The sequence below is a fragment of the Sylvia atricapilla genome, chromosome 10, assembly GCF_009819655.1.
Source record: "Sylvia atricapilla isolate bSylAtr1 chromosome 10, bSylAtr1.pri, whole genome shotgun sequence".
Taxonomy (NCBI): Eukaryota; Metazoa; Chordata; class Aves; order Passeriformes; family Sylviidae; genus Sylvia; species Sylvia atricapilla.
The window spans coordinates 22,483,126-22,511,098 of record NC_089149.1 but is presented as its reverse complement, the minus strand read 5'-3'; the positions used below and the strand labels follow the sequence as shown (position 1 = coordinate 22,511,098).

Below are 27,973 nucleotides of genomic sequence, written 5' to 3'. Positions count from 1 at the left end.
AAATGCTGCATTCAGAGCCCATCCAGTCCAACTCAATGAGCAGGTGTTAATAAACCTTCCAAATACTGAAAGTAGCAGAAGTTTGCAACAATCTACTCCAAAACTTCCCCTAAATAAAAAAGAAACAAAGTTAGTCCCAGTACTATTAATCTAGCCCCTTGATATCACAAGTTGTCATTTCTAACAACATGGCAACAGCTCTGTTGCTTAAAATATACACCTTATTAATTACTACAATTAAAACCAAACAGCTTTAAATGTTAAAAAAATATTTATTTCAATTCTGTATACAAAAAAAGTAAAAAGAAGTGACAAGTTTTGTGAATATTTAACAGCAGGTATGTCTAAGCTCACTTTACAAAACCAAGTGCTTACAGAATTGCAATCAGGTTTTTGATTTTCCTTAAGTATCTTTTTTTACCTGACTAGCAGCACATCCTGTGCTTTTAAATAAGTAAAATATCAGAACTTAACACACACAGTATGTTACACTACAACTTTTGACCAGAGCAATAAAGGATTTCTGAGGAACCAATGCTACATCCTTCCCATTTACATCCAATTATTAACTGCTGAGAAAAATGTGCAGGTTTTTGAGACTTACTGCCAGTGAACATAAAAAAGTTGGCCTTGTGTAAAAGTGTCTGCTGTTTTATTCTATGGCTATTTCATACATACAAAGACAACCAAGCCCAAGAACACACCAGAAATCAGCATTGTCTGTATCTGGAGTCCCACTGCAGTTGTGCCTGTTGTGTCCCAAACCCCCGAGCCTGAAGTCTGCATCCTGATATTGTGCTTTGCCCAGCAAACAAGAGCTTCCCCTATATACATTAGCTACAAACAGAAAGGGTAGGTAGTATTTGTTTAAAGAACACAGTAAAAAAAAAAAAAATTCCTTTCAGGATATTTTTCTGTATGAAATATACAGCACTGTTTTTTACATTCAAAAAATAACCTCATAGAAAAGTAAACTTCATAAAGCACAGGTTGGTGAAACTCTTAAATTGCTTATCCTAATCCTCTACTGCATCAGTGCTGATGAGGAGATTCCAACAGGTGTCAAAAGTCAATAGCCAGGTAATTCTTGTGCAATCACACCTCTCTGCAATAGTTTTAGAGGATCATCCCCAAATTCTTTCATTCTGAGGACAAAATGTCTGGAACAAGGAGTTATTTTTTTCAGGGTGATACTGGAAGCAAACCCCCTGAGGTCCACCAGTTGACATGAACAAGCAGCAGTGCCACAGGCAGGACAGCCCAGTGTGGATGGCATGCCCAGAGGGACAACTGAGGTCTCAGGTCCCCTGCCAGCTCCTCTAGTTGGGTAAGGAAATCCTCAAAAATGAAGAATTTATGGTAGCCTATGTTTAGGCATGATCTCCACAAGTCTACAAACTCTCAGGTCTGATATTGGTCTTCAAACACGATTAATATTCAGAAATAGTGGATTTTTTAAAACTGCACCAACAGCATATACAAAATAAAATTCCCAAGCCTATCTCAAAGAAATAGATGCTTTACAAAAGTATATTACTAAATAAATACATGCTTTGTATGGCATAGCCACATACCTTTACACAAAACTCCTGACAAATTATTTCAACTCTCTAAAGGGCAGCATTTTTTGATTTAAAACATAAATATTAAGAAAGGGTTTAGGAAAACGTAAGTAGTTACAACTCAGTTTTATCACATCCCAGCTCTAGATAACATGGTGTGAGGAAGACTGCAACACTGAAGTTTCTGTTAAATAATTCCTTGGTAAGGACAGCAGGGGAAGGACAGCTGCAGCTATTTGTCTGCTCACAAGCTTTTAAGCCTAGACTGACATGGCCCAGCCAGTGTCATCAAACCAAGTGTCATTTCACAAGGCAATCCCAAAAACTGAGCTGGTCATCACAGATAACTGAGAAAGGTTTGTAAGGGAAAACTGCATAGTTTTAAAGTTACACAGAAAATGTAACGTTTCAGCTGCAATGGATGAAGAAAATCTGTTGTCTGAGAACATCAGCACTCAAGAAGCCAAGGAGTTCTTAAAGCTATACACAATAATTTATGGAAAAAAAGACAGTTTGGTAAAACCATCAGTCTTCTTCCATTTAAGGTGCATTAAGATGGAGAGAGCCAAAGATGACATTTTGATTCTTATCTCACATTTCTTATTCAAGTTATAACTTTGAGTCTGAACTTGCAAAACCCTATGCAGTTTTGCAACAAGCAGTAAAAGTAATGGAAATAAGATTATAAACTATTCTGTAAATTACAGATTACAAGTATATCTGTAGATATTTTGGTAAGTCTGAATAGCACTTTACAATTTCCATCAACACCTGCCAACTTCATCATCTATCAAACCTACGAAGCCTTCGCCTTCTCATGTCCTCTTCTGCATTCTCAGGAGGGAACCAAAACCCGTAAGGTCTCTGCTCATGTGTTCCTCCACGAAACTCTACAAGACACAATGAAAGACAACTGTTATTTTGGTCTCTAATAGGAGAAAAATGCACATATATCCTGTAAGCCAAAGCATCACAACACAAAGGAGACAGGGAATTGAATGTGTTCAATTCTGATGGTTTCAGGGCAATTACAACTTCCAGAAACTGCTCTTAAAGACAGTCAAATAAAAAGAAAAACCAAAACCAGAAAATCCCCCCAAACAATAAAGCTACCACCACCCAAAAAAACACCCCAACCCAACAACAAAACCAGACCAAACAACAAGCCACAACCAAAAGAACATCTAACAAGTTAAGAATAACAAGTATTAACAAGTATTCACATTTTTCACGATCCCTACTTTACACAGTAAACTCTAGAACGCTAAACTATTTCAGTGTCCTCATAAGTTGCTTCTGGCAAAAGCAGCTTTTGTGTTTGCTTTCAGTACCGAGTCCAACATGTGCAGACCCACAGCTGATGCACACACAGCTCCCACCCCCAGCTGGCAGCAGCCTCACAAGGGAAGGACAAGTGGCAGCCCAAGCACACAGACTGAAAGCAAAATAATCTGAGCAGCAAGAGCCCAGCCAGCCCCACAGGTCTGGGCCCTGGCACCATGAGAGGAGCCAGGACAGGCAATTCCAGCAGCTCTCCACAATTCCCATCCAGTCACCCAGCAAAGAAACAACACAAGGCTTGATGACACACACCAGCTCAGCTGAGAGGCTCTGGGAACCAAAAATCACACTCTGCCTTCTGAGCACAACTGCAGTGTCAAGGACAAGTGATTCAGCATTTCTTAAGTTGCTCCACGTAGGGTCAAAACTGCATCATAATGCTGTAGTTTAATAATTGATTTTTAAATCATCATAATTAAACTACTTGCATTTTTTTTAAAAAAATTCTTTTCAGTAGTGAAATTGTCAACTAAATATCAAAGTTTCTTATAAAAACATTTATTTTTATTTATAGCATCCCATTTATAGCATCTTAATTTTTATTTAAGAAAACAGATACCACTTACACAGTTAAGACAAGTCTTTGCACAGTCCCCATAAAATATGCTCAACACTTCAAATATACATGTGCTTTAATAATCACTAGTAATAAAATGAGGTTATAAAAAAAGATGAAAAATGCTCTTTTATACATTAACCCAAAAATAAAAGGCTAGACAATATACTTTGAAAAGCTTTAGGTTGAAGAAAAGATCTTATTTTACATCAAACAATATAATGAACAGCAAAGCCTGGATGTTTTAAATACCTATATTTGTATCTGTGTGTAGATATTTAAATTATTCTGTTACCTAAAATAGTTCCCTGACACCTTTTTTCTTTTAATTACAGCAGAAAGATTAATGAAATAACACCTTTAGCTTATCAAAATATTTATAAGCCAGTGTTCAGAAATGGTAATTAAGCCACTGCTACTACTGAAACACCACCTGACGTCTGTGCAAGAAACAAACACAGGCTTTTCAACACATCAGCAAAAACAAAGAATAATGGAATCTAGGACTGCATTTAAAGATATGGAAAACTGCAACAACACTGCATGATAGACAAAACTGAAGGATATAGCACAACAAACTTAGAACAAAACATTAATTCTTTCATGGCATAGTTTATAACTTTATTGTGAACTAGAACCATGTTCTGTGAATAGAGAACACTGAGACCCTCATCCTGTCACTCTGTGTAGGAGTTTCTTTTGTTACTAAAGGTCACAATTAAAACACTTTGGACCAAAACAAGAAAAATCACTGTAATTGCAACACATGTAACTAAACCTGTATTAATGCAATGCCACAGATGTGTTACATCAAACATTCTCTCACTTGATTTTTCCTCTTCTCTGAAGTTGTGACCTTATTTTTTGGTTAGATAATAGGATTTGCAAGACAGTTTCTGTAAGATTCAGGAGGATTATATCAAGCTACCAAACAGTGAAAGTCTCACTAGCAGAAATATGCAATTAGGTCTGATGAGAGGAGTGTAGCAAATGAATAGCAGAGGTATCACAAAGCAGTATGCCTGCATTTCTTTTTTGTGCCAGTTTTAGTTGTGTTAAAGAAGAATCTAGAACATCTCAGTTTAACAGCTTACCATTTTCAGTATCACCATCTGTCCTGGCACTACTGAATGTGCTATCCATACAGAAACCAAACTATACAAACACTTAAATACCCATACAAAGAACAGACACTTCCCATTTCTAAAAAACTCTTACTTTGGAGAGGCTTTGCTGTAGAAGATTATCACAGACAGCAGTAATCTCTTTTGAACCCAGCAAGGACCATACAGCTAACCAAAACAGAGAGCTCTGGCCTGGATATTTGAAAAAACGTCCTAACAACTTCTAATACTTGCTTAGTTTCTATAAAACTAGTATAAATGAAAACCATCTCTTCCATAAATAGCATAACCCTACTAACTACGTTATAACAGAATATAAATAAAGTTTACTAACCAGCACTTGGGTGTGCTATAGAGCACATAGTGTGCTACATTGAACACCTGACTTGTTTTGCTTTTAAATGCAAAAATACCAATGTTTAAAGCGTTCTATTTGAGGAAATAAGAGTTCTTTTAGTTTATAAACATCCAAACATTTCTGTTTTCCACAGAACTGACAAGGTTGGAAAAGTCCTTTGAGACCATGAAGTCCAACCTATGACCCAACACCACCTTGTCAGGCAGGCCCTGGCCCTGAGTGCCACATCCAGCCTTTTCTTAAGCACCTCCAGGGATGCTGACTCCCTGACCTCCCTGGACAGCTCATTACAAGGTATTTTTGAAGCATTTGGAGTTAGAAACAGCAAACTGGAGGGCAGCAAGAAGCCAGAGTCAAAAGCCCAGTGTTGCTTTACTAATTTTGTCTCTTCCAGCCAATGATTAGTCAGGTCTTTAGGTTTTATCAAACTCTCTAATGATTTACTGAGTTATACAGAGAATCCTAAGGAAAGGCAGTGCAGGCATTTTTTTTCCTTTCATACTTTAGAAGGACTAGGAAGCTTCCAGAAAAAGCTGACACACACAAAACACAGCAACCTTTTCACTGTTTTGTGTTTCACTAGAAGTCAGACAGAAACTACAACTGAATAAAAAATATAAAATGGCAAAACTGCTTTTGTTCTTTCCTCTTCTTCCCTCTGCAAAATGCAGACATGCTATACAGTTGGAGAGCTTTGGCTTTTAGTACTTATCACTCTCCTATTTTTTCCTACCCAGCTCCAAGTAGACCACATTTATTAGCCTTTGCTGTTGTTTCTAACAAAGCCCTTTGAGCTTCTGTCAATGTATGAAAAGAATTTTGTCATACTATGAAGCAAACTATTCTTCCTGGTGCTGATGCAAACATGTCTCATCTACAGACTTGAACATAAACTGGTGAAGAAGAGAAATGGAAGTAACTACTATTTCTGTGTTATGCTTTGGAGCAGCTGACAAATGAAAAATCAAATTAGCAGGAAAGTAGCTGAGGGTAATGAATTTAGAAGGCAAGTAATATACAACGAATCCAGACACAGCTGGATTGTTACAAGGGCAAGCCAGAAAAATCTTGAATCTGTCTCTCTCTTGTTTTTAAAAGGAGATGGTAAAATTGAGAAATACACAAAACCATTCCCTCCCAAAAGTCTGATAATGTGTCCTGGTTAGGAGAGGAGATGGCTAAAAACTTAATCTTTAATCCCTTCATACTTGAGGATTTTTATATTTATTTTAATCATGCCTCAAAATCTCATCTTTCCTGTATCAGTATCACCAAAATAAACTCTTTTTAAAGTAACAAATTGTTAAAAGCTGCAAACATTTTTAGAAACCATCAATCATCTGCTCGTAAGCCACAATTTTACTGCACACTCAGATCATCCATTTGCTACAAATAACCAATGCTACAAAGCAGAAGTAAGAGGATAGAGACCACTGCTGGACTTGATGCTCTTCTGCAAAGAATTAAGGAGATTAGTTTTACTGCTACCTCCAGCTACCATTTAGCTGGATACTGAAAATGCTACAGGAGAGATAGCACAACCATCTCACTGCATTTCCCAACCATTTAATAATTCTCCAGATATTAATTCACCTAAAACAAGGCTAAACTAATTACTAACTGAAAATGGTTGATACATTAAATTAATTATGTCTTTCTTTCCCAAGTATTGAAAGGAATTTACTAACCAACTCTAAAAACCCTACATGATACTCAAGCAGTGCCTCAGCTAAGTCTCTCCTGAGAGTAAGAAAGCTATGAATAGCTTTGTTAGAAGAAGAATTTCAGGTGGGCTGTATATTTATCATCATGTAGAAGTATTTTGTTGAGCTGCAAATAGCAAGGCATGCTTTTCTTTAGAAAATTACTGATTTATTCAGTCACACACACAAAAAAAGCTTAGATCATAATTTTGAAAATGGTCCTAATGAAAAAAATGTAAACTATATACATAATCTATAGAATTAATTCAACAATAAACCAAAGTTAAAATAGTATATTATGGGTAAATCTAAGATTAGGAATATTCACTGACCTTAGTTTACGAGTAAAAACATTCCCAGACTAAGTCTGTCAACATTTGCAAGAATCTTACAATATAAAACCCCACTTTGCTTTCCCGTTACTGCATTTCTGCTTGTGTAACAAAGAGCCACAGCAACAAAGGAGCTCTGAACAATGTCCCTTGCCCAGTGCCAAGCCTGAGAAACCCAGATGGGTGCATGGAGATACCAATGCACACTGGAGCCACTCCCCAGCAGCCCCCACTTTCTCCAAGGGTAAGGGATGCTTTTGTGCAGCCCACACACAGCTCCTGCTGCTGATGCCCACAGCTGGGAAGCAGAAGTGCTGTTCTCCAGCAAGGTGACCCTGCCAAACCCACTGGGAAAGAACAACTTCTGCTCCTTTATGAACAAATTCAAGTCACTGAGAGAAAAACAACAACAAAACAAAACATAACGAAAACAAACCCCCCTCCCAAAAAAAAAACCCAAAACATTTCCAGGGACCACTGAAGTCAGAGAAAAAGACTCCCATTTGTATCACTGGGTCTTGGATCAAAACACCAAGAGGTCTCTACCTGCATATGCAAACCATGCTTTCAAAACAGCTGTAATGTGTGTATGTATGCAAGCCATCTCTAGCTACATCCAAGATTTAACTACTTTTAGCTTTACTCCTATTAGCTTTACTTTTAGTTTTATTCCTATTTTGTCTTCAGCAGTTGAAACAATTGCAAGAAGGAAACCATCCAAAAGAACTGGCACTACCTGCAAGGGGTATTTGCAGATTTAGGAACTTCCAGACAAATACTCAGCATTCTGTATATATTTCAGCATGAAAATCTGAATAAATTCTTATCTCATAGCAAGAATCCGTGTCACTGTCAACTTGTTGCCTAAAGAGCAAAGGAAGCCAACCCTTTAGGCAGTATTTCCAAAAATCCCTGCTTTGCAGAACTGGGCTTTACCCCACAGTACTTCAGAGATGCTAACTGGTCGTGGTAGTGGTTTGAAAGAGAAACCCATGGGGAAATACTCAACGGCTCATTTAACTCTTTCAGTGAACTCTGATCACTGCTGTAAAGAGAATTGGGAGTTTTCTTGGTTCTCATTTTCAGCAAACCTCTAATCCTACATCTACCACTGTATTTATGAAGATGGAAGAGAATTGATTAAATATTTCTAAAATAATTCTGACTACGCTTCTTGTTGCAAGTGGTCTGCTTCTCATCTTGGTACCAAAACTGTATGGAAATGATAAAAATTCACTGATTTATTTTCCCAGAAATTTCCTTAAGAAAGTGCTGGTGATCACATCATAGAGCACAGCTGAAGTTTTAGGAAGATATTTAGAACATGAGGTCTGCTCAATGGGTTTTCCAAGAGGTGTGTTTGGTTCCAAGAAGTTGGTAATAATTATAGGTATTTCTCTAAAATCACAAACTATAATCACCTCTATATTTAAAAAGCTTAGTCTTTTGTGGAGAAACACCAGCTTGCAAAGGATTCTTAGCATTATTGACATTGAATTAGGAGTTCAACTCACAAAAAATCCCAACAGCCACCACAACAGAAATCCAAACACACATTCCACACTAATCAAGATATTTCTTCTGAGCAGAACAGCAAGCACACAATAGATCAGAGACCTGGTTATACTGGGGTTACATTAAGGGTGGCTACATCAAGGTAATACCAGTATTAAACAAAAATGTCAGCCATATATTTGAACTTCATAGTAAAAGGAGTTTAAATATCAAAGGCTGTGACTTCTTTAAACCCAAAATTATTTTCTTAAGTAAAGGAAGAAACCAATATAAAATTAAGAGAATAACAATTAAAAAAACCAGACCAAAATAAACCAAAAAGCTCTGGAGAGAAAGCAAATTAATGTTGCTTAAATGGTTTCTTGTTTGAGGCAACAATATAACTACAACTGAGAATGGAAAAAATGTACATAGCAGTTCCTTTCAGCAATGAGACCTAAGTGACTAAAACAGTTTGGTAGTCTTAAAAATTGATGCCTCCATAGATCCCAAACATGACTAGTAATTTCTTTTCTTGCACTAGACTCTAATTACTATTATCATAGAAATTTTCAGGATATGGCATAAAAACAGATCTGCAGTTCAGGAATGCCTGAATGTGGAACAAACAGAAATGCTGTATCTTTAGGGTGGTTTTAGATAACCCATGTATGAGTTTAGAGAACAGTATCTACTGAGCTTAAATTTAATGCATGTCTAAATAAAAATCAGTTTTCAGTTGTGGACAATAGCTGATACCAGGAAATTTGTATTATGTTATTAATTGTTTTATTTGCTTAGCAGGATACTATCACAGCAATTTATAGGAATGGATCAACATTCTATATTCATAATGGTACATGTTGTGGCCTAGAAGCCATAATAAATGTGCTTGTCCAAATAAGGATGAAAAAATATTATTAATCAATTGAAATTACTGGAATACTCTGATGTCCAAGTCACACAGCAGTTGTGATGGTTTAAGTGTCATGGTTGGGGAAAAAAAATTAATAAGAGAGCCCTAAATTGATTGTGGCACCTGCCATTACAAGCTATTTCAAATTATTTTATATAATTTTTTGTCATGTTAAGCACCTGTTTCATCATCCATGTAATTGCAAGACTCTCTGAATGTTCATGCTTTAGGGAAAATGTATCGTGTCCAAAGGGTAGTGCTCATTCAAGCTAATTATTTTTCAAACCGACTGACAGGGAAGAATATCCTAATTGCCCATTAGCACAAATTTCATCTCATCCTTTGTGTTCTTAAAACAGGTGTGATCAGTGACATGCTCTGTATTATGTTCTTTGTGAAATAAGACATCTGCCTAGAGGCAAACTGAACCTTTACACAGTGTGTTTAAGGAAGTTTTGTAAGAGCTCAAATCTTAGAGCTCTCTTGTCCAAACTGAAGTGTTCCAGCAGGGAGGAGGAAGAGGTGCGAAATAAAGAAGATCTCTATATATTTGATCACACCAAATTATACTGGAAACAATATATGATGATACCTTTTCCTGCTTCACTTGCCTGTGAGGCTTAAAAAGCGTAAGCAACACTGAAACCAGGCACTACCAGAGTGTTAAGATACACTGCTTTTGGCAGGGAAGTTTAAAGTGAAACTTGGTTTGCCACAGCAATCTACAAGTGAGGTACTATTGAAATTCATTCCTGTGTTTCATCAAAGGACATTCTCCAAAAATATATTCCCTCTTATAGCACAAAACTTATCCTTGTTCAAAAACATAAGCTGACAAAAAAATACATTTACCTGGAGTGCTGGAGACTATTCAAGGCTACAAATGAAAGTTTCACAGTAATATGTGTAAGCTTTTAAAGTGCACACTGTCTACTTGTTTATATTATAATCTTATCACTGTTATTCATATTCTGTTTTCTTGACAGTTTCAAAAAACGCCACAAAAATGGGTCATTCTTTCAAGTAACATCTCAATATCCTGAATATTAAGCTCTCAAGGATTTCTTTCTCAATGCTAAAAATTATGCAAAATATGATCTTAAAAAGACAGTAAAATAGAAAATATCCCTTACAATAAAAATCATTTTATATCCATTCCTTCCCAAAATTACAGGATATGTCCAAAAATACGTCACGAGGAATACATCTTGTTTTCCCTCCTGAGTCTCTTTCAGTATGAATCATAACTTAAATGATAAAAATGCAATAAAATTCCTACCTCTTTCATTAAGACTGTTTAGCACTGCCCTTTCAAGCTGTTCTTCTTCAGTGAGCCCACCTGTATAATCAAAGTAGCTCCTTGGAGGTCTGTATTGATAATCTGGATAATAGCCATAATACCCTGTAAAATGAAGCAAAAAATAAAATAAATTGCTGCTACTCAGCAAGTGTGAAATCAGGTATTATCTTGCTATCTTTCTTCCACAATTTTTTTTAAATTTGGGAAAAAAAAAATTACTGGGGTTCAATTACTTATTCAATATATGCCATGAATTAGCTTCTAATTTACAAAGCCACAGCATGGTAACAAGAGAAAAAAAAAAAAAAAAGAAAAACAACAAAAAAACAGAAAAAAGATGGACCAAACATCTCAATTTTTTATAAATGTCAAAAGTAAGTGTAATAGAATTGCTATTATTAAGAAGTTTCACACAGAAACAGTTGAACAGTTTCACAGTTTGACTACATTGACAGTTTCCATCATCTCCTTTCAACACTTAGTTGTCAGTATTTGGACACCCTACTGCTATCACTAGACCACAAACCAGGTACTGCTCAGGCTTTTTCTCCCCACCTCTCTTCCCCTTTCCCCCAGGGCCCATAAAACAATCTTGTCATGAATTCCAGTCATTGGATCTCGAGATTTGCAAGATTCCTGCAAATTCCTGCAGTGCTGTACACAGCTCATGTTGTGCTCTGGCATAGCTCCACCTGCCCTGCAAAAAGCCAGCACAGCAGAGACCCCAGCAGTGTCCCCCTCACTGCTGCTGCACTGCCCACAACCCTCTGGCCCAAACCAAGCACAGCCCATCATCCACCCAAACACATGGGATTCAAAAGGAAAAATAGTACTTGGCTACAGAATTGAGCAAGACTCTCTTCCTGTTAACAACACAATCTGATCTTGCCCGAGCACAGAAAACCTAAGCTGAGAAAAATGATGGAAAAAAGACACACTTTTCAACTGAGGAAAACTATGGAGAAAAGTCTTGTTTTTCTATTCCATTTCTGCATTTTCAAAATACAAAGCTTTTGTGATGTGTCCATTTCCAGACAGCTGAACAAGGGATTTTGAAGAACCAAAGTACAGAGAGGTTGCCAGCTTCTTCCAACTGAGAGAAAATTATACAAAGGTTTTTCAGAATGAGTTAAGTGGAAATAGTTTTGTATGAAACAGGTACAGCAGGCCACTTTCTTTTTCTTCAGATTATTAGAATCAATGATAGTCTTGTGTTCTCTCATGGGTTCGATCAATTCCAGATGAAACTTGTGAAGTTTCTGTGGTTAATAACAAATGCAGATGACAAAGCAAGGACAAAACAGTAATTTCTTTCTGAAAATGATTTTGCTAAGGAAAAGTATCCCAAGCTCTAGAGCATTTAGACAAGTAAAACCAGCAATACCCTGTCTTGAAAGTTATACAGGAAAAGCAGGAAAAAATAAACAGAGTTGCTGCAGAAAATTCTACATAGAATTACATACATTCCTCTGTATTTGCAAGTATCCCTGCATTGATTTTACAGACACAAGTAGGTGTGCACAGATGTATGTACACACATACACATTATACACACACATTCTGTCTGCTTCCAAATCTTTCTTGTCTTGGAACACAACTGACACTGGAAGATTTTTCCTACACCTGCAGTGATATCTGACTGAGGGAGAGCATTTAGCTGCTATGTCTGTACACTTTGGATGCAATCTTCATTCTCTTCTGCTTTATGTTAATCTGAATGAGTATTTTCTCAGCTATAAATTTATTTTCTGGAGGCTTCAAAACTACATGCATAAGAGTAAAAATCCTGTACTAAAAGCATGCAATTATCTGATGAAAGCAAAAGGATGTTGTATTTTAGGTTTGTTCTACTGCTGTAGTTTTTTTCTATGTTTTATGTTTCACAGTGCCAGCAAGTTGTAAGTGCTCAGAAAGCTGTAATCTTTTATTTTAAAACCAAGCCAGTTTGGTAACATTGACATGTTCAAGGTGTTCCTATTAATCAAAATAAATGTCCTAATACTTTATTCATGAACTGCACTTAGAGAAAACCTAATTCACCTACTATATACTAAATGTGTTAAAATTACACTTCAACCCTTTTTTCTCTTAAAGCTGTTTCCTTGTGCTGTTTCATAAAATCTCTTCTGATCATAACTTCATCTATTTTTCTATTTTAATTGGTATTTAAAGGCACACAGTAATAAATCAGCAAAGCCAGAAAGTGAAAAACTAATCTAGATATGCATCATTAGCCTACGACACTAGAGTGAGTTTTCTTTATTCACAGATGGCCAAATTTATTCCATGTATCATACACCAAGCAAAAGGTTAAATCTTCCATTAAGACTTCTGCAAACAGGATGAAAGACAATTACAAAGTATATGAACAGGGAATGAACATAACAAATATACATTTTCTTAACTGCAGTTGTAAATTCATTTCAGACAAATGAATTTAGTATAAAGAAAAAATTAAATGGTTTTATCTAAAGAGGAAGTTGGAAGACAGGAAAATTCAGGTTAACCCTCTCCCTCTCCCCTTTGTCCAAAAGAACTCAAAGTAACAGCACCTGGGGACTGCCTAAATCATGCAAAAAAAAGCCCAGACTTCCTTGTTGTCAGCAAACTAAAGCTTTTTTTTCCCCTCTTCATCATGGCAGATCTGCTACATGAAATCTTTTCCATTTTCCCTTCTTGAAAAGAGCTGGAAGAGCAAACAGAAAAGGCTGCTCAGAATCTCTGCTGCTCCTCCACAAGGGTGGTCTCACACACCCACCCAAGCTCCCAGCAGCTGGTGTTTGTACAGGGGCTGTAATAGATCACAGAGTTTAAATGTCAAGTACAAATTCTTACCTTCATTAGCTATTAAAGGATTTTTTCCAATATAAATCTTTTGAGTTTCCATGCACCCTGCTGTTCTGGGCTACTGGAGAAGGTTCATTGTCTGTGAGTGTGGCTGGGTGAGCACCTTTACCTGGGCTGGGATTGGAGCCATGGGAACAGGTAACTTGTGCTTGCTGCACATGCTGTGCTCACATCTCATTTCACTTCACAGTAGTAATTGCTTTATTTCTTTACTGGCCTTGAGATCAAATGTTTTTTGACTTGAGAGCAAATTACAGTAATGAAAATCCTGGGTAAATATACTTTCAAGTTGGAACAATCCCAGTTGCTGTTGTTGAGTAAAGCAGGCTAAGATCTTTTGTTTAGGAATTACAAAACAGATGTTTCAAAAATACTTAAGGGCCCAGAATCCTGCTTGTGGGAACTACTTAACGTAATAATAAAATTGGAGATAGATCATGGAAGACAAAGTCCATTAGGGAGAATAAAAGCAGCTATAAACTTGGCTCAAAGTAAGCACATCTCAATTATAAAAGACTGCACAAAATAAAAACCCCTGCCTGACGAAACATCAGAGAACAGTAAAAATGATCAAACGTGTGAAATAGTTTCCTTATAAGCAACTAGACTCCAACTTTCCAAATGGAGGGAAAAGATGACCATTGTGAGTGCAGGACTGAAGCCTAGAAAATCACTAAGGAAGGAAGTACATAAAGAATGAAGGTTTATGCCTTCCTAAAGAGCAATTAGTGTGCATCAAATGAAATCAGCAGGTTCAAGCCAAACCAAAAAATGACAGATTCTAAACCAGGAAACAAACTGTGAGGCTTTTCTGATGATGGAGGTGTTAAAAGTGTTCATGTCAATTCAAAAAGCTTTTGGCAAATTGATGGAAGAAGGATGTACCACAGGCTATTAAAGACAAAATTCTCCCATAAAGCTTTCTGCTGAGAACATCTTTAAGCCACAAGCCACTGCACATTGGCAGGTATCTGAGAGAGTTATCACTATGCATTTATCCTGCTCTTCCAGCAGATGCCTAGGAAAGAGCATAAATCACTGCAGGAGATAAGAGCTGCCAGGATAGGCATCCCTTAGCTCAGATCCAACACCCAGAGCCCCTCCTGGCCCTCACAGACAAGGACTCCACCAATTATTTCTGTACACTCCACATGCAGTGATTCAGTGTTCTGCAGAAGTGAATCAAATGTGCTCTTCTCAGTGTGCCAGCATTCCAACCATCCATCTACAAACTGAAGATGGATGGCCTAAATTCAGTCTGCTGAGGAGGGGCTTTTTGCACATAAATGACTTCATTTATATAGATGTTCAAAGGAAGAAGATCCTCGTTAGAAGGGAAAATCCACCCTAGAACGGAGCAGATAAATTTGCCAGAGAAGAGCATATTTACCAAGGTCCAAAGGGCTGCTTTCAGTAGACACAATTCCCTCACTGATACACCTTGTGCAAAAGGAATGATATTTCCCTAAGGTAGCATTTTAGGAAGCCATGACCTTAATTTGAGGCTTAAGCCTCTTGTACAAAATCTGTCCACACACTTGTCAGAAGAGGAAAGGTGAGACGTGCCCAGAGAAGTAATTTAAGTTTAGCAAGTATACATGTGCAGAATACTTTGTGATTATGTATGTTTCCATTTACATAGCTCTCCTATAAGTTTTCTAATCATTAGCAAAAACTGTTTTTAAAGCTGGAGTAATTTTTTAGTGAAGTGGACAAGAGGACTTACCTGAATAGTAGTCCCTATGCCTGTCAGGCTCAGTGAAGAAAGAAATGCCAGCTAAATAAAAGAATAATGCATATACTGTTAGAATAATCATATTTTCTTTACAGAATAGAAAATCCAAATTTAAAATACCCTCTCTTTGAGATTATGATAAGACACAAGCAGGAAATCAGTCATGGGTATCTGTGGACTGTTTTGGCATTGGTGAGAGAATTGCAATTACTATTGCAAGCTTGTATGTTGGTCCTGATTTTATAGTAGTGTGCCATGTTCAAGCAATATATCCATTATGCTGCTTGACTAGAAAAAAGGCAAACCTACCGATAATGTTCTCCGCAGATCACATAATGAACAATTTCTCTACTGAGAGTATTCATTAGTAATAATGTTTAATGCACAGAAAACTGAGGACTGGAGCTACACTGCATTATTCCTCCTTTGCTACACAGGAGGTAAAAAAATCAGTAATGAACACTGCTTCTTGCAGCTGTCAATCCCAGAACCTGCACAGCAGCCTGGTCTCCAGGGCAGGTTTCACTAACAGTATTGTGGAGTTACCACTGAATCCCAGAGAAATTCACTGGAAGGGACCTCAGAGGGTCCCAAGTCCAACTCCAAACCTGAGCAGGGTTAGTTGAGGAGATCAGAGCAGGTTACTCAGCCAGGGCTGGGGACCCTGAAGCTGCCCTGGCAGCTGAGCTGATGCCTTTCTGTTCTTAAGTCATCAGGTAGTTCCCCCAGGGCACAGAATCATGCAAGGTTAACCTTTAACTAACGGGACACCTGACCTCTGTTCCCTCCAGTAAGGCAGGAAAGCTGATGCTTTGGTGTCCTCTTCTCCCTTCCAGCTGCTGAATATACGTGACTTACAGACCATCCCCAAACTGTGATCAAAGCCCCAGCGAGGGCACACACATTTGAACAAATAATTCCCCACTATACAAACACCGTACCCATGCTCAATTTGATGGAACAGTCATGAATAAAGTACTCAACCTATCAAGTAGACAGACATAAAAAGCCAAATATTCTAGCCAACGAACCCCAGCACAGCTGTGGTGTCAGGGCTTAGGCTTCCAGTTAAAACACTGACATTTAGGGGAGTGTTCATTTAAAAGTTAGCAGGGCTGTATTTAAAACAATTGTTAAGACTAAAAATGTCTAAAGCTATAATCTTTTTTAAAAAATAATTATTACTGCAGTATGAAAAGCTGTAATAAGTAACACATTGTTGGAAAGCTCAAGAAATCCAGTAACAATTTCTTAAGCATCCCATCCTTTTTTTAAACCATAGAGATTTCCACTAGAATTGACACAACAGTAGAAATCAAGATGGAAACATTTTGTTCTGACATAAGTTTATGGCTTCACCACATTTGATTTGAAGTGACATTTTCATTGAAAGATTAAAGTAAATAAATACTTTAAAAGAAGAGTAAAAGGTATTCCTCTAAGTAAAAATATCTGAAAGTCACATTTATTCTTAACTTTTCTTATCCATGCTTAAGAAAAAAAATTTGAATTTTTTGTTCTGCATCTACTTTAATAAAATGAGCATATCTTTCATTGTCTAAAAACTTGCTGGAATGGGTTGAATTTCTATATGCAAGACTTACTGAGTTTTCAAAATAAAGTGCTCCATATGCAGATTTTGTAAATTCAACAAAATTCTATACCTGCACAGGCTCGCATGATCTTTTTCAGAGGTCCCATAGTGTACATCAATCCAACAAGAATCCCTGACAGATGCCCAGCGAAAGAAGTCCTAGAAAAAATAAAAAAAATCTTGAGTAATGGAGACTCTTTTTGGTAGGGATACAAAAGGGAGAGGGTAGAATTTGTTGTAAAGAGAAGTCTCTGAGACTTCCCTGAGAAAGTCCCTGAGTGACACCAAGCACAGAGACATTACCTGCCTGCAAGGATATAATGCCAAGTTTTCATTCTTTGGAACTACTTCAAACTGGGAGTTACACACTTACAGAAAAGTATTTAACAAATATCCTGAAAAAACTAATTGGAGAGATCATTTTAGTTACTAGAGAATATGGTTTCCCCTTTTCCTTCATAAAAGCATTTAAAGACTTACCAAAGGAGTAAACTGGTCTCAAGCTTTAGAAAAGTAACTTTGTAATGTCTGGGTAGATCTTCCCAAAACCATGTGCAATTCTGACTGAAAGCACAAACACAATACTTTCTACTGCACCATCCATGCAATCCTACAATTAGTCTGAAAGAAGCATGAATGCAGATCCACTGCAATCTTTGTAATACACTGCCTTCAAAATTGAAAGAACAATGGAAATGCTGAGATCCAAATTCTTTTCTATGCATACTGACAATTTCTTTTAAAAGTATCATTACCATTTGTATACAGAATGAAAAGGCTCTGGAGTCTTTTGAGAAATCAACCCAGAAACATATGCTTAGAGTAAATAAGGAGATTTGCTCCAGTTATTGACGTGACTATGGGGTACTCTATAAATTCAAAAATCAAATTTCAGCATTCAAGTCCAAAGTTAAACTCTTTTGTGTTTAAACATAAATTAAGAAAAAATCTTTTGAATTCAAGCAGGTATAAACACTACTTGCAAATTTTTCACCTCTGTTATGAAGTTACAGAAGCCAATACACTAAACTTTAAAATCTCCTTGTAAGTAGAAATAACTAATTTATACTGGTTGTCAAAAAATTAAATAATATGAGCTAAAATGAGCTTTTTTTTTTTCCTTCATAAAGTAGAAATGAAACCCTTGCTTAATGTATCAAGTGTAATGTTTGCAACAATTTTTACCCTCAAAAAAGTGATCTGCAGAAGTTAAGCAGATGATGGCACAAGCACTCAAGCCAAGACAACTTCCAGGCATCAGTGGTAAAAGGAGACAGGAAAATGTACATGTCACTAGAGGGAGGTAAAGATCAAATTTAAATTCACTCTTGCCACCTACTTAACCACAAACTGGTATCCTGCCATGGAGAGGTGCAGTTCTCTCTCCTCAGTAACCAACAACTCTCTAAAGAGTAACATAAATGCTGATGTGAACATTTATGGATAAAAGGTAGTTACCAAAATAAAGTATCTATAGGCAACAGATTTTCCAAATTTATGAAAAATGCATGCCTGACTTGGAAAATGTCTGACCCCAGAAAGTTAAAAATACTCAAAAATCATCTACTCTAGAAATCACCAACATATTGGTTCATTTAAGACTTAAGATATCTGCCCAGTTCTGGAAGAGACACAGATTAAACAGAAAGTAACTTTTCACATGTCTGTTCTTCCATTCAACAAATAATCCCAAGGACTGCTAAGCAAAGCCTACATCTCAATATTCCTTATGGAAGGTGAAGATTAGAAGGATATGGAATGCACTTAAAATTTTTTCCGAAACAAAAACACTAATGAGAAAGAAAACAGTAATCTGTGATAAAATCCTAAATCCTCTCCCAGCACACAAATCAAGGTTTTCAAAACTATAATTTTTAAAAGCTCACTATAATTTTGGATCTTTCACAGATTATGGATTCTCAGGTGAACCTGCTACATCAGTCTAATAAGGCAGGTCCAAAATTGCTTCATGGCTTTTTGACTGGACAGAATTCTGCCCCAACTACTGACCTCTGATCTATTTACAACTAAATTATGAAACCTGGTCTACAAAAGGAACCAGTGAAACACTGACTTCAAATATTATGACCTGTCCTGAGCACACAGATGAGCATGTAAGAGCTACAATTGCTATGGCTCATTGCAAGGCAGTTGGCAGTTACTAATTAAACATGTTGAGTTCTAGGACATGAATTTCTGGAGATCACTACTTGTCTTGTGTAGCCCCCATTATCATTTAAGTGCTGTGAAATTGCCCTCTGTAGAGGTCACTGTAAAGGTTTAGAAGAGGCAGCAATCTAAACTTCCATGAAATTATAAAATATTCTTTGATATTATTTCTGGACTTCCTATCCACTCTCTATTCAAAGACACAGTAATGCAACTGAAAAAGAAGAGTACACAATATCTGAAATCATGTTTTTCCTCTAATACAAACAGTATATGGTTTTACTTCACACATAATGCTCTTCCACTATTCTTTAATTAAAAACTGTATTGTTAATCATGTCACCACACAAAACCTATGTTCAGCTAAAACAGCACGTTACATTTTTCAGAGAAATGTTCTTAATTCGCTGAAAGCTTTAGTTTTATACCTGTAGCAATGCCATGTAGCTCACAAATAAAACTGCATTTGGGCAGAGCACTCTTCTGTCTTTAATCTTCACTGCAGTCAATTGAGCAGCCAGGCATAAAGCAATAAAACCAGTGCTTAACCTAAGCAATATTTGAATTCTCCTTCTGTGCTAGGAAATGTTCTATCAGCTGTATCATAGTATCTGACAAGGAGTATCTCAGTATTGCTGAGCTCTTTTTTTTAATCTTTCTGAAAAGTGGGAAATTGTACATAAACTGTGATTTGACAGTTTATAGGTTTTGTGCTTGTACTTTGCATATATTCAGCGATGTGATTCCCAGGTACAAAATATTACAAAGGAAAATTACTCATTTGCAAATAGGACTACAAAAATCAGCTGCCAAAGCAGAGCAAGGCCATGTTCTCCCAGAGGTAGGGGCAGATGAACTGTGCTGGCACAGAGCAGACAGGGAAACTGAGGGAGATGACCAGCAGCACTGCAGCACAGTGACAGTGCCAAAACCGGCAGAATACTGGATGATAGTCTGATCATAAATCAGAGGAGTGCCCAAACCAGAGTGGGCTAGGACAGAAATGACAAGCAAACAGTGGAAAGCTGCTCAGCTAATGAAGCCCTTGGCACTATGGTGGAATAATTCCACTGACTTGTTGAAAAGGCATAGCCCTTTTCCTTGTCCATCAACTTTTGTTATCTTCCCTCAAATACTCAATTACACCTCCTGGGAACAGCATTGCAGGTTTTTAACTTGAGATGTACTCAAAATACAGGGTTTTAAGGAAAAAAGCAGACGGCATCCCCAATACTGCACTGGGATACCAGCTAACACTACTCACACTTCATGAGACATTTCAAACTACTCCAGATTGCCCAAACCTCTTCTCTCTTCTTTGAAATATTACACTTACCCTGGGGAGATTAAATGAATAGCCACCAGCTCCACCCAACAAGCATATTTACTGGATATGGGCAATCCAAAGACACTGCTCACTCTTCCTGGATTATAATGGTTGTTCAGAACTTTCAAAGCAAACAAGACTCCTGCAAACAAGAAGAAATCCCATGACGAGAGAAATACTTGTGCACAAATAATCAAGAAATGCAAGCAATTTGAAGTACCATGCAATTTCCAAGCATCATGAAGGATATTGCTGCATGCCAGAACAGTTCTGTCCTTTCAGTGATACTTTTCAGTGACTTAAAAAAAAAGACAGAAAAATTATGTATTTGTATAACAGCCAAATCTAAGCAGCTTTTTAACGTGCCTGCTCACTGTAGCTATTCAGGTATTCAAAACAATACAAACAGAATTTAAAATGGGAGTTCTAGTTGCAATAATTGACAAAATTAGTGAACTCAAAAAAATGTTCTGTGACTTGAGAAAAGCCACTACAGACAACAAGACAAACAATCATGTGTAAAGGTCAACAGTAGGTTCGAATTCTGAATTAATGGAAAGACATCTTACACATATTCCAGAATCACTTGTTTCTGAAAAAAGAAAGTAGATAAATCACCTTTAATCATAGTCAATAATATTAATTTCTAACTGACTGCAACTGTTATATCATGCAACTGCCAGCCAATATGATGGAATGAATTCAGAGAACTTATTGGAAATGTTTATGAAAAAGTTCCTCTCAAGAGAAAGCTCAAAGTGGTCTGAAAAACCCTGAAAAATGAACAAATAAAAGTTTTTACGTGGACACTGTCATTGAGGCTGGCACAGGCAGCCAAACAATTCAGAGAAAGGGGCTGCACTTAGGGCCTCTACAGCCCCTAGAAAGGCTGATACTAGAACTGGGCATGTCTTGTTACCAAAGAGGGGTGACCAGAAAATAACTGGAGCTCCAGAGGAGCAACTCCCAGGATGCTCCAGCTTAAATATCCCAAGACAACCTCAGAGGTGTTGAAGCAACTTTCTCAAAGGCTGAAAAAGAGGGCTTGCCTTCTAAGACTAGGCCCCAATGCCAGCAAGGAAATCCCCTACTTATCCAGAAATGCAGGGCTACTTTTCCACTTGACTGCAGATTTTTTTTTTTTAAGAGAAAGAGTTTATTGACTTGAAAATGATCTGCTAAAGAAGACAAGACCACTACTGGAAGGAAGATGACCAAAATCAGGTGTTTGGATGTTGCTAGCAGAAGCAAATCTAGGGGAGCTTCTCCAAAGACAACACGAGTAATTTTGCTCTGACAGGCTGTTCTAGAAGCCACCTAAGGAGCATTATTGAAATGATTATATGACATCAGAAAATTAACAGTTCAGATTTCAGTTAAACCAGTGATACTACCAGGATGATGATATTTTCGTGTTCACAGATAAAGACCATGTCAGGCACAAGAACATGAACTGAATTACTTTATGTTCATGCCCACAGTACATGCTTTAAATTGAAAAATAGGATAAGCATACTGACATGACTATCAGACATATATGCAGATGTACACCTATCCGGTCTCTGCAATTAACAGAGAGCTACATATTAATGTTACGTACATAAATTGGACCAACTCTGTGTCTTACCTGAAAAACCTACACAACAATTCATTCCATAGGAAGGATCATCCAGAATTATCACAAGTAGGACTTCCAGGACCATGTAAACTACTCCAATCATTACTGAAAATACTGTAATTATGTAGGCAAACCATATGCTCTTCAGCTTTCTTTCCAGCATTATGCCCTTCCAAAGCATGGAAATCATGTTATAATACAAATGCCAATCATCTGCATGGTGGAAAGGAGCAAGCAGCAAACGCTGCCAGTTCTTTCTGTGGACAGCTTCATTTACACTGAGACACACTTCAGTCAGTGGCCTCAAAGGATTCAGAAAGAGAAAAACATTCAGCACAAGTACCCCAAGGGTAACAGAAGGAATGTTCTGGAGTCCAACTTGAGAAATTTGATAAAGCAGCAAAAGCAATCCAGCACTGACTCCTCTTTGCCTTCGTTCCATTGTTATTTCTTATTCAAAGAAATGTGAAGATTATTCTGATTTCCAGTCTTTCGTTCAATCTCAAAACCACACAAGTTTTGGAAATCCTGAAAGAAAAAAGATAACTTGTTATATACATATTGTGGTGTTTTGAAGCACATCACTGGCTTTTGTGAGTTTTTAAACACAAATTCATCAAGGTAATCAGCTGAGATCTTTTATACATCAAAACAAAAGTTCAAGTGAGAAAAAAAAACCCGAATTTGTAAATTGATACAAAACACAAATAAGAGATTCATAGAGGAAATCCAGACCAGCACTGAGAGACAAAGCAATCTGCAACCTCTCTTTCACATCCCTCTACAGGTTGTACTTAATCCATTAAAATACTTGGGTATTCTAGACATGTTTTCATTAATTCTGATTCAGTCAGTCTAATTAAGATGTCAGGAAGGAAAACAGTTTAAAATTCTTTTACAGAGTCTCAGTTTCCAGGATTTCTATCTTTGCCACTTATTTAATTTTTTTTGATTACCATTTTCCCAACTTTTACAAATATTCAAAACAAGTTAAGCTTGAAAACAGAAAGTTACAGTTTTTAAAAAAGGAACAGAGACACAGCTAAATACTTCTATATGCAATTTGAAAATTGTAACTGCTTTCCTAGGGATGTGAATAAAGAGTTTAGAAGTAAGCAACAGAGAAAAGAAAATTAGAGGGGGAAATTGTATTCAAAATCAGCATATAAAACTTAGAGTTACAACAAAATTTTCATCTCTGCCTTATTTATGCCAGAAAAACCCAGGGGATTAATGAGGGCTAGAGAAACAGATCTGGTTAGAAACAGTGTTACCTGATAATAATATTGAGTTATATATAAAATTCTCACCTAAACACCCCATTAACCTTCTTTTTCGCTATACACAAAATAGTTGGTAACATACTAATTTTTTAAATGCCTTTCCCATTCATATGAAACTATTTTCCTTCAATATTTTCATTAGAAAAACAAGCAACAATCTAATTCTTCTAAAGGACAGGAAGAAAAATTAGGCATTTATAAAGGACACCTCAAGTTGCAAAATGTAACCTTCCCTATTATGTGTGTTAGGATTTACCAAGTTCCACAGTTCTGCAGACCATTGCTATGCTTGCGAACACTTCACTAAACATTTTTATTAAGGTATTCAGAGTATTCTTAATAATTTGATTGGGCTGCATTCCACAAAGTCAGTGAGCTGGGAAAGAAGGAAAACACCTCTGGATGATGTTATCCTGTAACAGCAGAAGGACTTGGGAGACTTGCACAGGGTAGGACATCAAAGACAACCAGGTAGGGGATAGAATACCATCTCTGCTTATCCTGAAGTGATAGCAGTTCCATGCTAGTTCACAAACAGAATTAATTGATGACACTTCTTATAATTAATTTTTTGTTTTGGTCTCTGTATTTCTCTTTAAATCACATTTATGCTAATTATAGCAATCTAAGAGGAAAAAAAACCCAAATTGGTTGTGGTTTTCTATCCTGAAAACAACTGCAGTAAACCATGCACATAAAATATATTTGCTACATTACAATGAAAATCACTACATTTTGCCCACGTTATTGTCTTGGAGATGCTACATAATGCCTGAGCCTTGTCCAAAATAGAGTGAAAACAACAGAAATGTGCTGTATACCAGGCCTCTTGAACATGTAACTTCCTACACTGGTGCCTTCCAAAACCAGTTTCTAATAATCACAATTTAACTGCAGAGACCACAGCTGTAGGCCCTCCCAAAGCTCAAATGAACCAACATGTTAAAGGGCAAATTGGTCATTGCAGGTAATTACATTGTCAGTCTCTGACTTTAAAGTCAGTATTACCACAAAAAACAGTTAATCCCAAGTTTAATCAATGTCATTCTCTTTTGCCACACTAGCTCTGAGATCAGATAGACAAATATCTTCCAATATTCTTAGAATCTTCTGCCCAGACCTCTGGCTTTTCTTGTGCCCCATACACAGTTACACCTTTCATCACAAAACAGTTGACACAAAAACTCTTAGAATTTAAAAGTGACCGTCCTTTAAATGCAAGTTATGTGGAAACATCTAAATCTTAAATCTTGCTATACCACGTTGTTCAAATTGTCAAATAATCTTGTGTTTTAAAGTTTCCATCTCTCCTTCTGATACTCCTTAATTCCCAGTTTAAGTATTTTCGACACTCATGCACCTAAGAAAAGGTGCATCCCCTCATCCAGCACATAGCCAGACAATAATCATGGAGCAGGACTGGGAATGCTTTCCATCATGATTACAGCAGTGCTGCTTATCACAAACCATTCCCATTACTGGGAGCAACCAAAAATGTCAGCCACAACACATTATGTGTTTGAGTCAAAGGGAAAAAGATACAAGAAAGAGAACAGTAGTTATTTGAGAGCCTTCTGGAATGCAACTCCCTTAAAACATATAGAGCTTTCATGCGTTTGAACATTCCTCCTCAGCCTCTACTCTGTTTATTAAAAGTCTAATGAGCCTTGAAACAATGAAGCACTTTTTTTCTTTTCTTTTTTTAAAAACATGCCACCTACTTCAAAATGTACAAATTTCCAGAATCGACTTGAAATGAACATTTGTTTTGCATCCAGGCTGCCACGTGTCTGCATTTTTGTCACCTACTCAAGATAAATGTCTGAACTAAACATTCTTGGAATTTGTTTGTTTTGTACTAACCAAGTAAAAAGCACTGAAACTTACTTTCACTGTGACAAGCCCCTCACTTGGCAACCACAAAATATTACGACTTCACATGACTAAAAAAAAAAAATCATGGAATAAAGTAAATATTTAGTAAATACCAGTTAAAGCAAAACGTTCTAGGGTCTATTCCTATAGCTGTAATTGGAATTTAGAGGAAAAGAATCTCCCTGTACCCTTGCTCCCCCTAAAACAGACATCACTACCCTGAAATTCTGATTTATGTTTATGCAAAGCCAAGTACACTCTGGGAAAAAAAAAAAAAGTGCATTCAGCCTGCATCTCCAGATTAGAGCTAGACCAATGTCAAAATCACCTGAAACATACAGGGTGAGTATCAGACCCCAAGCACAAAGCATTCCACAACACAGATAAGCCTCAACAGCCCACACCACTTTGTGAAGATCCACTCTCAGGATACAAAGGCTTCTCCAGGTGAAGCAGAAACTGTTTTTAGGGCAAAAGAGGACAGAAAAAGTCGCAGGAGCCAACTGTGAACACTTTTACTGTGGCCCTCGAACTTTGCCAAGGGGTGGGGGGAAGGCCTAACAGAAAGAAACAACCAATGCAAAGAAAAATAAACCAAAAATTAGAAACAGAATGAATCATCCTGTTTACATTTAATAAGTATGCAAGGTCAGCCACAAGCTGTCAGCTACAATAAGCTTTGAAATGTCCAGTCAATTACTTAGTTCATAGCAAAGACAAGGTTCTGACTGAATTATAAAATTAATTACTTCATAAAGAACAACTTCTGGTTTCATCAGATGTGCCTTTAAAGGGTTTTCCTTCACAAAGGAATACTGAGTGGTGAACTGAAAAGACACAGCATTTCTGAACTTGGTGAGAGAAGTCACACATCTGTAATAAAAATGTTTTAAAACAATTTAAGCTAATAACTCTCTTGCTGAGACAATTAAAAGTTAAATATCAATATTAAATGACTTCATAAATGGCTACATCACAGTTTTTATTATGTGAGATTTTACATTTCATTCAAAGTTTTCTGTGTGAATAAAGAAGTTCTTCTGCCTCATATCTGCTTCAGCATGAAAACAAAATGTTTTCTATATTTTTAATCCTATTAGGTGCTACTAAAAGAGTAAGTCCTTAACAAAATAACTAAAAACTTCAACTTAAAACTGAAAATTGTGTTCTGAAGGGTGCAACAATTACTGTTCACAATAAAATATACAGGTTAAACAACACATGCCACGAATCATTTTAGCCACCTTATCCCAAAATGAGACAGCTTTCACAGGAAAGAACCCAAGGGACCAGGTCAAATCATTCTCATAACAGACAATAATTAGTAACTGCCTCTCAAAACACCAGGATACATCTACACTAATTGAAGCTGGAGAACTGAAACAGTCATAAATATTTAATATCACGGTACTTGCAAAGGTAAGAGGACGTCACAGCTTAAAATAAAAATACATCAAAACAACAGTGAACCTCATATTAGGCCACAGCTGAATTTTAACTTCACAGATGTTTAATTCAGGGTCAGGGATCTGGGTTTTGTTGGGGTTTTTTTTCCCCCACTTGATTGCAACTGTTACACATGTATAATGTTAAAACTGGGTAATACTAGAAGAGCATCCTCCTTTATCTGAAGAATCTTTCAGTATTATGAAAAACTAAACCATTAAAGATTGCCTCTGACTGATTGCTTCAGAAGTGGGAAGCACAACAGCCCTCACAGGTTCAGCACTCCTTGGCAGCTCTGAGGGAAAATTTGTCCGCAGTGTGTAGGACAAAGAAGGAACAGGAAACTCACTTTTTGAAGAAATCCATTTTAAGTAATAGCGGTTCATATACAAACAATTGAGAAAGATATGCTTTCTAGTGTTAACATCACACTACTGTTGTCAACACCTCCAATCTATGTCAATAAAAAACCAGCTCCAGGAAGAAAATCACTCTCCTATTTCAGGAAATCAAACTAGCTCCGATACTGTTAATGACATTTTACAGACACCTGAATTACTTAAACTCGGTGTTTTAACAGCTGTAAGACAGCTTACCAAACACAGTCAAGATATACTTGCCATTGCTTCTTCTTTGATACAACTGCAAGTTATTTGCAGGTTCTGGGGGGAGATTTTTTTGTTTCGTAATATTAACCAAGAAAGGAATACAGGGATATAGTCCCGGCCAGTTATTCTCTTTAAAAGAGGTTGTTTGTAGGATTTGTAACCAACACCACCGCAGACAGCGGGGTAAACGAGGCAATGGCCCCGAAGGGGGAGCGCGGCTGTGGCTAAGCCCCGCGGGGCCCCGGCGCTCGGCTCCTCCCGCAGACACGGCGGCCGTGTACGCGGAGATAAGGGCTGGGGAACGGCGAAACGCCGCGGATCCCGCTCCTCCGGCCGCTTCGAGCCCGAAATTCCCACCACCGCTCACTGCAGAGGCGGGAACGAGCTAAGCTGGGCGGAGGAAAACTTCCCACAGAGCGCAGCTCGAAGGCAGCCTACCCAGGCCAGACCCCGCTTGTCGGGGCTCGCACCGGGCACCCCCCGCTCAGCAGGGCGGCGCTCCCCGGCTGCGGGCCGCGCCCCTCACGGCCGGGGGGGCCGCTCTTCGCCGGGAGGCGGCGGCAAAGGCGGGAGAGGAGGAGGGCAGGAGAGCAGAAGAGGAGAACGGGGCAGGAGGAGGTGGCGACAGCGGCTGCGGCGTCCCCCCGCCCCCGCACTCACGTTCTCCGGCGGCGGCGGCACCCAGAAGCTCGCGCGCCCCACGTGACCCGCGGCCGCCAGTCGGCGGCGAGAGCAGCGGGCCCGGCCCCGCCCCCGGAACGCGCCTGCGCACGGGCCGCCGCGCC

The 27,973-nt window shown here is 37.8% G+C and overlaps 1 protein-coding gene across 1 annotated transcript; it reads right to left on the bottom strand.

Annotated features, from left to right (window-relative positions):
• Positions 1-252: 252 nt before the first annotated feature.
• RHBDD1 (rhomboid domain containing 1) lies at positions 253-27,910 on the bottom strand. The gene is made up of 7 exons (XM_066326280.1): positions 27,849-27,910; positions 21,986-22,504; positions 20,368-20,500; positions 16,933-17,021; positions 15,260-15,310; positions 10,666-10,788; positions 253-2,452 (listed from the first exon to the last, which is right to left on the bottom strand). The coding sequence occupies exons 2-7, from the start codon at positions 22,416-22,418 to the stop codon at positions 2,346-2,348; spliced, it is 936 nt and encodes a 311-aa protein (XP_066182377.1). The 5' UTR covers positions 22,419-22,504; positions 27,849-27,910; the 3' UTR covers positions 253-2,345.
• Positions 27,911-27,973: the final 63 nt, after the last annotated feature.

What these genes read in the sequence shown, in the direction of transcription:
- RHBDD1 (XM_066326280.1), bottom strand. Translation starts at nt 22,418, where the DNA reads ATGGAACGAAGGCAAAGAGGAGTCAGTGCTGGATTGCTTTTGCTGCTT. An exon ending in ATTCATTTAATCTCCCCAGG is followed by an intron (nt 17,022 to 20,367) that starts GTAAGTGTAATA and finishes TATTTTTTCTAG; the next exon opens with GACTTCTTTCGCTGGGCATC. An exon ending in GATCATGCGAGCCTGTGCAG is followed by an intron (nt 15,311 to 16,932) that starts GTATAGAATTTT and finishes TCTTTTATTTAG; the next exon opens with CTGGCATTTCTTTCTTCACT.